General features: G+C 41.2%; 1 protein-coding gene across 1 annotated transcript; it reads right to left on the bottom strand.

The window, feature by feature from the left end:
- Nucleotides 1-2,369: 2,369 nt before the first annotated feature.
- On the bottom strand, nt 2,370-6,227 carry LOC121372175. The gene is made up of 3 exons (XM_041498458.1): nt 6,122-6,227; nt 5,345-5,581; nt 2,370-2,965 (listed from the first exon to the last, which is right to left on the bottom strand). The coding sequence occupies exons 1-3, from the start codon at nt 6,186-6,188 to the stop codon at nt 2,616-2,618; spliced, it is 654 nt and encodes a 217-aa protein (XP_041354392.1). The 5' UTR covers nt 6,189-6,227; the 3' UTR covers nt 2,370-2,615.
- Nucleotides 6,228-11,055: the final 4,828 nt, after the last annotated feature.

Genomic DNA, 11,055 nt, shown 5'->3' on the forward strand with positions numbered 1-11,055 from the left:
CTAGGTTAATTTCCTTTTATTTTTGGGCTTCTTACAAATATTAAGATGACCAGAAACACATTGAATATACAGACACTGATATTCTAAACAAGAACATATATTTAATATGTAAGTTTAATCGTAGAAATATTTTATTAGTCGGAAACATCTTACAATGCAGCAAAGTCAGGAATGTCACCAATTACATAACCCCACCCTTCGAGAGCTATGTAATTTTTTAATACTCCAAGAATTATACAAACATACATGCATACGAATATTTTTTAAAACATCGACTTTGCTTATAAATGCTATCAAAATGCAGCACACCCCTTTCAACACTCTCTTTCCTACCAAAGATTTCATAAACATCTTCTGAAGTTTTGTTTGCTCTGCTCTTTTTCCATGGCCAACTCAAACTTGCCACTGGATGATACTTAATCTTGTGATACAGATACTGGCGCAACTTGAAGACACCCTCACCTGTGTAGACCCAGCATACTAAAAGGATTTCCTCCCAACACTAATGTTCAGTCAAACCAAAATAAAAACGACATTAATTGTCATCTATATATTAATTTGATATAACAGACACCCACACCCAGCATACAGGATTTCCTCCCAACACTAATGTTCAGGACATTAAGTCATTACTTCATACAGGTACAGTCATGTTTGTGTTTCCTTCCTCAGACAGTGTATTGTTTTAATACTGATATTTCTTTGATGTGCCTGTTACGGTCTTCATAATCTAGGGGTCAATCATGTGCATGTGTTTTAATGGAGTACACACACCCAACTGAAAGTAAATATCTTCAGGAGTTTTATTTTAAAACATTTTGTTGTTTAATATGACATATTGCATTTGTACAAAACTATATGCAATATATATGTTTTTTGAGGTGTACATTATATTAGGTTGCACTGTAGAAACGACAGTTTCAGTGAGGTTGTCAGTTTATGTCAGAATACACCAGATCCTGGTTGTCATAAAGACACATAGCTGGACACTTTTTGAAAAATGTATGTTATCAGTATAGGTAGTACTAGACCAAATAACTTCCGGCTGGGTCAAAGTTCGAGGTGCACCGAACTTTTGATAGAGAAGTGAACACCACAAGTCCTGTGATTGGTTATAAATGTGAGTGTGTTGGTTGTAAAAAATAATCGTTTTATCTGGGTTAAAAAAAAACGCAATTTTATTTCATCTAGTACCAATGTGTCAAGTAGCCTTGTGCTTGAAACATGTATGGGGTACCTGTAAAAAAAAGTACTCGAATTTTGTGCGGAACTAGGGTAGTCATAGACGCTACCCGTTATCTCAGAAACGAGCAGCTTGACCCCCATTTTTTTGTGATTCACTTTAAGTGTGAGGGGTGGTAGTATTTATATCCGTGGCGTTTATGTCGGTTGATACGTTGCAGGTAGGAGTGTTAGCCACATATGTTACTATTGTCGTCTATGGGATTTGATTTGGTAGTATACACCCTAAAGCTCATTGATTTTTAATGATCGTCTATTGGATGTAAAACATTTGGCAACTTTGACGTACAGTCTTAGAGAGGAAACCCGCTACATTTTCCATTAGTAGCAAGGGATCTTTCATATGCACCATCTCACAGATAGGTTAGCACATAACACGGCCTTTGATATGCCAGTCGTGGCACACTAGCTGGAACGAGAAATAGCCCAATGGGGCGAGTGCACCACGTATAGCATATTAAAGGCCGTGGTATGTACTATCATATTTGTGGGGTGGAGCACATAAAAGATCCCTTGCTACCGGGGGCGACCGGTGTGTGTGTGTGGGGGGGGGGGGGGGGGGGGGGTGCCTCCCACTCGAGGACAAAAATATGCCTTTTATTAAAATTTAAAAAAATAAAATATAAGTATCTGGTGCACCCCACCCCCATACGAGATATTATGCTCCTTACTCCAGATATCGTTCCTACGGACCTACAGACACACAGAAACAGCGTGCCAGAAAGGTCTACGGATTCCCAGACAGCTTAAGTGGATCCAAGAAGTGGATATACAAAAAGCGCCACTTTCGCCCGTTATTGTGCGCCCAGAAGGCTGGAAATGCCATGTTTGAACATCTGAAATCCGATTTTCAAACTCCATAACAGGTTCAAACCTCTAATTTTCAATCCCCCGAGCCACCAACTGACAATGGTCCCCAATTTCAAATACACTCTGCGGCCTTGAATTCGACCACTAACTACAACTGCATTTTCAACATCATACGTTAACTGCAGTTTAAACAATATTTATATACTAGTATACTGCAACTACATTTTAACATAATTCAACTGCATTTCCACTACTCATTAATACTTAAACTTTTAAAAATATTTTAATTATATAACATTATTAACGCAACAATCAAAAGTCATCAAAACAATTTTTATTGCAAAATAATCGGAAAAGAGAAAATGACACACATAATTAATACTACAATAATATACTCTCCAAGCCAAGTTGTCTATAGCTTATAACGCCAGTTATAATTGTTTTCTTTTGGGTTTTATTTAACACGCAGGTTTGTCTGTATAGCGATACACATACAATATAAGCATTCTACAGAACTGTTAATTGTAAGAGGCTGTTATTCTTATTTCACCAGCTTATTTAAATTAGGAAAATCCCTCGAGCCACTTGATTCCAACACTACACAAGCCACTGCCCCTGCGTCCACCGTAAATAACTCGATTCATCGCCAGATAGATGTCGTAGTTGACGCTGCCCTCGGTGTCAGACTGGCCTTTCAGCGCGAACAGGTCGTTTTTGATGATGGAGTTGAAGTAGCCTTCGCCGTTGTTCCAGGTGACGATGCCGTCGGTGATGATGAACTGCAGGCTGGTCTTGTACGTCGATGTCACGTACTTGTGGGCTTTCGGCGAGTTGTAGTCGTTGCTGTACACGTGCATGCCCTTGTTGTAGGAATGGATCTCGGCGTCTCGGCTCTGGGTTCTCGAGTCACCGCCTACAGCGAATAGTAACCACTAACATTACATATTACATAGTGAATAATGCGTGACTGGCCGTTAGATACCATTTATTTTAGAACGAGTTGTTTTAAAATGTATCAAACGAGCGAAGGTGAATGAAATACGTTTTTAAACAACGAGTTGTAAGATAATTTGTATCTAAGTGACACGAATGTAGTTATTCTATTTCTTACATATCCTAAAAAAAGGATAAAAGTTTAAAATAAATTTAAACGCATATAGTTTATATATATATATATATAGAAATATAGTTTTGCCCTTCAGTACCCCGGGTACACCTTAGCAGTAAACTGTATTATGTTGCCATATGAATATATACTGACAAACAATGAAAACACAAAACAGGTTTTTTTTCAATATTTTGTTGTGATTAATGAAAAAAATATTTATTGGACTTAAAATAACAATTTATGAGAGGAAGCCATTGATTGGTACTTTTGTCTGGGTTTTAATCCTGGTTTTGTTCTCGTTACACATACAATAGCAGAAACACACAAAATGGTGTGAAATGCGTTCACTACATGCTCAATCATGTTGCATGCAATGCACGTGAAATGCCAGTATGTGGACACATAAAAGTCACGTAACGGTGTCATATTCCTCGTCACATTAAGAATGCCACGATTCGGAGAACAAAGGGAGCAGCGTTGAACATGGCTCAAGGGGGGACTTCGCAAAGCCAAGTTGCTAGGACCTCAGAGTCCATCCATCAACTATTGGACGACTTGATGAACGTCATCAACAAGCCGGGAGTGTCCGTGATCGACCTCGACCTGGTCAACGTCCCGTTACGACCCCATGCCAAGATCGGCAGATTCGACGACACCACCTCCGTGACCGGTTCAGAACTGCGACGATGACAGCAAGCAACACGATAGGACGTCAGGGAAGGCCTATCCATCCGATGACGGTCATCCGTCGACTCGAACGGCTGGACTCAGATGCAGACGCCCATACAACGGTAACATCATGACACCGCGACATCGTGCTGCGAGACTACAGTTTGCTCTCCAGAATGGTAATCATCCACCAGCCTTTTACCGGAGCATTGTTTTCTCAGATGAGTCCCGTTTCTCTGTCTCCTTTGCCAATGGAAGAGCACGTATGTACAGGAGACTCCATGTACGGTACGCTGACGGATGTGTGAGGGAACGTGATCGGTTTGGCGGCGGTTGTCTGATGGTATGGGGGGCAATCAACTGTGATTTCAAGAGTGATCTCATCATTGTCCATGGCCGGTATCATCGTTATGAACTGGCCCGCCGTTTCACCGGATTTGAACCCAATTGAACACATGTGGGATGAGTTAGGACGTCGTGTACGTCACCGCCAGCCACCACCGCGTAACGTCGCTGAGCTTGCACAGGCGTTGCAGGAAGAGTGGAGGAACATTCCTGTGGCTTATTTGAGATGTTTGTGCCAATCCTTTCCCCCGTCGTCTTCACGCATGCTCACGGGCCAATGGTAGACACACCAGATACTGACCTTGATATGGGGGGGGGGGGGGGGGGGATTGTTGTTGAACTTTTCGATTACGAATGCAACTCGATTACTGATGATAACTGGCCATGTTTCCATGTGAATGTATCTCATGAATACCAGTCATTAATGTCATATTACATTATCCATAAATTTATTAATAGTTTGTCGTTATTTGCAATGAAAAGTTGTTTTTGCGTTTTCATTGTGTGTCAGTATATGTCATGCATGAAGCTAGGTTCACTCAAACGAAAACATGCAAACAACGGGACTGGCGCAAATGGCCCACATGTTGAAGAAGGTTGCCTGGGCTTTTATTTGTTTATTTTTCTGAAGATGTAAAAAAACCCACGTCATACGTGATAATGAAGAATTAAATTTATTTTTGAATATTTAATGTTTTGAGTAAAGGGGCGGCAAATCAACCGCCAATACCTATATCACAGTAACTGCTAAGGGATAAAGTGAGTGTGATCGTATAAATCTTTTTTACTATTCTTTAGATTGATATCATACTACTTATTTTATTAAAATGCTAATCAGTGGTGAAGTTTATCAGTGCATTAGAATATTAATTAAATCTGTCTTTGCGTTTATGGAAATGTTGAAATCAAAAAGTATAAATTGTGGATTCGAAACTATAGTGATCGGAAAGAAATGTTACCGAGTTACTGGAGCAAAAACATGTCTTTTTCTGAGACTATCCTTTTCTTCTTGAAAAGATCAGTGTCTTTATGTGCAGTATGTGTCTCTGTTTGTCCTTAAGTTTGTAGTCATTAAAATGGTATGCTAATCGCAAATATCTTAACAACGACAGCAAAAATTCATATGACGCATACACAGTTTTTGCTTAAAATGTTTGACTGAGAGCTTACCCCAAGCATTATTAGTTCTGGAGTCTCCGATGTTGAAGGAGTATCCCTTGGGGTTGGAGAACGTCATGTCGATTCGCACTTTTCTCTTGGCGAGTCCAGCAGAGTTAAACGTCAGCTTCAGCACTCCACGTTTACTGCAGGGGATGTTACTGGAACCCACTAGAGTCGTGAACCACGAGATGGAGGAGTCGGAACCGGTCACCACCCCTGTTGACAGGTTTATCTCCATGTCGTACGCTGTAATGTTAACAAAAGAGAGCAAAACAGTTGGTATGCGTTTAAAAGTTGATAATATTGTTTTATATGAATTTTAACTTTATTCATTACGAAGTTATATGCCAATTCTTGGGTTTCCTTTGGAATCAAACGGACCATACGAGAAACTCTCTCTCAGATTGTAACCTGCATTCATGTTTTCATACACTACAATTTTGTTCTCCTGGACAAATTAAGTTGGCACGAGATATTATTGTTATTTTTAAGGTAAGAACCACATAATACTTTTATTATATTTTATTCCCATAAAGAATCTATGTTCTTGAAAGATTGTATTATGTTCCGCCAAAAAACCCTGGGAGCTTCCCCCACTCAGAAAAAAAAGAACCCCCCCCCCCAAAAAAAAACACCCAACCAAACGCCAACCCCCCCCCCCCCCCAAAAAAAGAAGAAAAGAAATATGTATTAAAGCACATCACAAAAACTCAGGTTAGCCAAAACCCCCCAAACAAACAAACAAAGAATCAAATAAACAAATTAAAGAAAACGCATGACACTTACTAACGGCCATGGCACATCCCAGCAGACAGAGACACACGGCACAACTTCTAAAAACATCCATCTTCATAGGCGGAGTTTGAAAATGTTAAATCTCGCACAAGATTATGGTATGGGTAACTATATTTACGTGCCCCTATCCACGAGGGTTCAGGCACGCCCACCCCGGATTCAGCCTCTGACATCGCCAGTTGTCGATTCCGGGGCGGGAGGGGGGTGGGGGGGGAGGGGTAGTTGTAAAAATGCATGGGGTAATTTTTAAATGTTGTGGTATGACCACTTACAAACTTAAATAGTTATATCAATTATAATTAGGGATCTATCATATTTGTATATTATCACTCGCATATTTATAATAGCACCGTAAATAAAAGCCTTATATCTTTCTATTATTTTAATATATAATTAGTAGGTGCACTTACTTAAAATTTCGATCGGGCAAATCTAAATAATTATATAATATAATTAATTAATTACTAATAATATTTATATATATATATATTTTTTTATTTTATTAATTAGGCCCTGGAGGATAAAGGATTCGTAAAGCGGGGAGCACCGCGCCACCGGCAATCAGGCGATCAAACAGGCGGGAGGCCCACTATGGTAAGTCCGGATTTCCACGGGGGGGGTTTCCGGGGGGGGGAGGCCTCCTACCAGGCTTCCCTATCGGCCAAAACCGCCAACGCCCTACCGCACCCAAATATGCACCCTACCACGGCGTCCCCCCCCCCCCCCCCCCCCCCCCCCCCCCCCAGGTTATCCATGTAACACAAGTGGGCCAGTATTTGGGATGATATGAATGATATGAAAATGGTAGATGATAAGCCCGCGAGCCGCCGTCTGGAGTGGTGGTGAAACGTATAAGATTCTTTGGTGTTGTTGGTTGACTGGTGGACTGATTCAGTTATTGAAAATAAACGACAGGGCATCCCTTTTTATAGGATCCATGACGTTTCGCCCCCAGGCCAGTTCGCCCCCAGGTCTGTTCGCCCCATACCAGTTCGCCCCCAAATAGGATGTCAGTTCGCCCCCACTTGCATAACCAGTTCGCTCAAACAAAGGTACCAGTTCGCCACCAGTGGTCGCACTACACTTTTACAAGTAATATATTTATCCGACATGATTATTGAAAAGTTGAATACGAATGCCAGCCTAGGCGTGGGTAATTTTTGGCATGCATCCATCAGAGAATTGTTCAAGCACCCCAAAGAGTTATGCTCATGACGGGGGGAGGGGTCGAGCTATGGCTTTAAATTTCGTTTAGTATTGGCTAATTGATAGATAACAAAATATGTGTGTACACACACACACACACACACACACACACACACAGTTCGGTGGATTCAAGACCCGGACACAAAAATGTGACACAAAAGAAAAATGACCAATGAACTGTTTTATGGTCATCTATTTGCCTTTACATATTTGAATACTATCCAGGTATAGCATTTCGTGCAAATGAGCTGGCCTAACCTTTTCACCATGTATTTCCATCATTTTACTCTTAGCGCAATATTAGTTGTAATGCATGTAAAAATATGTAGTGATTCATTTGCAACCTTATATAGCTGTTCAGGGCTGTAACTAGGATTTAAACAATGAACCAATGAGCATGGGAGGCGCAAGACACTAGGAGGTCTGGGGGCAATACCCACCCCCAGGACATTTTCTAGAAGCTCTAAAATACAGTGAAATCCGCTTATTTGGATGTGCCTCGTGCAACAAAAATATATTCAAATAAGCGGCATATTCAGTAAACTGAAGGAATGATTTCGACATACGATATACCCAATTAGGACCTCTTCATGATTTATGCAAACCCCAATTACAATTCTCCCAATTTGGGCCTCTGTACCATATTGCGGCCATTTGAGGGAGGTTACATACTTAAAACATCAATATCAATAAACAGTATTTTTATTTTATTTTACACAACCTCCCCCAATGCCTTCCCCCCACAACAGAGATGGTAAAGTGTGGTCGGTTTGGGACTCATCGGTGGGCTCATTGGGCTAATTTTCGTTCCAACCAGTGCTCCATGACTGGTATATCAAAGGCCGTGGTATGTACTATCTTATCTGTGGGATGGTCATACCACGGTTTTGATACACCAGTGGTGGTGACGATAAATAGCGCAATGGGCCTACCGACTGGATCGATACCAGACCGACAACGCATCAGGTGAAGGCTTTACCACTGGGCTACGTCCAGTCCCTTACTATAAACAGTCCAGCTGATAAAAGTATAACCAGTGATTGGCAAGTAGATGAAAACTGACTGGTTGCTATAGAGATATATGTGAACAATTCGATATGCGGTTACCCGCCCACCCCCCTCTCTCCCTCTCCCCCCCCCTCTCTCTCTCTCTCTCTCTCTCTCTCTCTCTCTCTCTCTCGCTTGCTACTAATGTGAAAATATAGTATGTTTTCTTTCTAAAACTGTATGTCTGAATTATCAAATGATTGACAACCAATAGCCGATGATTGATAAATCAATGTGCTCTAGTGGTGTTGTTAAACAAAACAAACTTTAACTTTAACAGGCACGTTGATTTCCTGTGGGAACTGATCAACACGTGACTTCTTGAATAAGACTAACCGACGCAGGTGGTGTTTTGTGAAAGCCGGTCTATAGACACAGAACCGGGGTCTTTTGTAACATCTCCACGACGACAACAAAACAGTCTCCGAGTATTTACGTCATACACAAAAGTCGTTACTGTCCAGAAACACACTTACAACTCACACAAAGACAGATGTACAGAAAAAACGGAGATTAAACATTTCAGTAAAATTACAACTTTGTCAACATCCTTCTGAGTAGTTTAAAGTAGTGGGGGTGCGATGGCCTGGGGAAGGACATACATGTATTTGAGGGGTCAAATGGCTGAATCTTCCAGAGGATTCCCCGATAAAATGTGAATTCAAATTGAACCTATCCAGTCTCCTCAGCACAACAACAGGCGGGGTGAGGTTTGGGAGGGGGTGAGGGTGTCGACCCCCCCCCCCCGAATCTGTCACTGCTTTTTAACTATTGTTAAGCACAAGTTGTATGGTCGAATCGTGAGAACGAGATTTACAAGGCAAAGCGGTGCAGACCTAAACAAAATGCAAGCAAGGTAAGACGCTTTAAAAAAAAGAAAAGAAAGGAGAACAAAAATTATATATCCACTCAGTACTGATTAATACCAGTGTGAAGGTAATATGTAATGTTGAAAAGGAAAAAGGAAAAACTGGCAGAAAAACAACACAACAAAACAACGACGAATACTGTGCACATGTACGTACTCGATGATATAGTCGACTAACTGTTCAAGGAAACATGTTATAGTTACATCATCCTTTTCCCAGAGATTTCACTAGTTAGACCACGGTTATTGCGGCCGTTGAATGACGGGTGCAATGCTTGAGGGCGTAGATCTATTACACCCGTCACTCAACGGCCGCAATAACCGTGGTCTAACTACACAATCTCGAGTGATGGATGAGGTAACTAGCTTGTACCACGTCCCCATTACCACGTCCCCATTACCACGCCTTCATGACGTCACCATGGTAGCAAAGAAGTTTTATAATTTAATTTTAGCGGGTACATTTCACCTTGCTTCGTAGTCCGAATCGGACGTAGCAGATGTGTGGGTGTTTGCAGTTTATTGGGTCCGCCTTGGACTACTTGCTTCGATTAGCCTTCGATTAGCCTATACGGGGAAACATGTTGGGAATACTAATTCATCTGACATTAAAGGTGGGATAGGCCTGCAAGGAGAGAGTGCTATGTAACACTTCCTCGAATTTTGAAGTTCCCCGGAAAAAAATGAAATGTTTAGCAGGTGAATACAATGCATTTATCGTTTTTGGGTTGTTGTTTTTTTAGTGGAGAACGTAATATCTTGCTAGCTTGATAATTAGCATGTAGATAATATATATTGTGGTGAATTTTAGCACGAGGTCAGGTCAGGTCATAGGGTTTTACGTGCACATTCAGAGCAAGCTGTTGTAGCGCACGCCTGTCCAGAACAGTAGCACGAGCTTGGCCATTCTTTTATATTGAGGGGCACCCATACGTGGGGAGGGCACCCACACAGTCTTTGAGTCATGTATATAATTATAACAGACGAACTGGCGTGTGTGTGTGTGCGTGTGTGTGTGTGCGTGTGCGTATGTGCGTGCGTGTGCGTGCGTGCGTGTGTGCGTGTCTGTGTGTGTGTGTGTGTGTGTGTGTGTGTGTGCTTTTTAAGACATACACAGGGGCCGCGGAGTTTATTTGAAAATGGGTGTGGGGGTGTGGAGAATGTCTGTGGATCAAAATACATGTATTCGTGGGCCCGGGCATGCTTCCCGAGAAAAGTTTGAATTTTAGGATTTAAAATACATTTCAAGCCTTCTGAACAGTGTAACATGGAAAAGTGGGTGGTGTGCCATGACCTCTTGCTATAGGCGTCATTTTTAACGCTGCTAACTATCCAGGGCCGTAGCATGCCCTGAAAAACTGGGGGGGGGGGGGGGGGGGGGGCACAGTCATTTCGCAACACGTGATCACCAAAACATATTTAATTTCATAGATAATCGAGTTATAAAAACAACGGAAGTAATATTGACACTGCTTTTATGAAAAAGAAACTACATTTATCATCTAGAGGTATCATGTATTGCGATCGATTCATTTGATAAAGTTTTAAAACAACAACACAACGTTATCGTACATTAGGGGATCACTTTAAAAATATTTATTCTTTTTCAGATATCTTGAAATCTTTATTAAAATGTATTATTTGTACTTTGATCGTTTCACTGAAACGAATTCCCGTGAATGAGAGACTGGCATCATAACAGTTCGCTTCAGCTTATACATCATACCAACTTTTGAGTACCAAATACTGAGGGGCAGAACAAGGGGTCAGCCTTTCCACAGGGCCGACCAATATACAACAATAT

The sequence above is a fragment of the Gigantopelta aegis genome, chromosome 4 (assembly GCF_016097555.1).
Source record: "Gigantopelta aegis isolate Gae_Host chromosome 4, Gae_host_genome, whole genome shotgun sequence".
In the NCBI taxonomy this organism is placed as follows: Eukaryota; Metazoa; Mollusca; class Gastropoda; order Neomphalida; family Peltospiridae; genus Gigantopelta; species Gigantopelta aegis.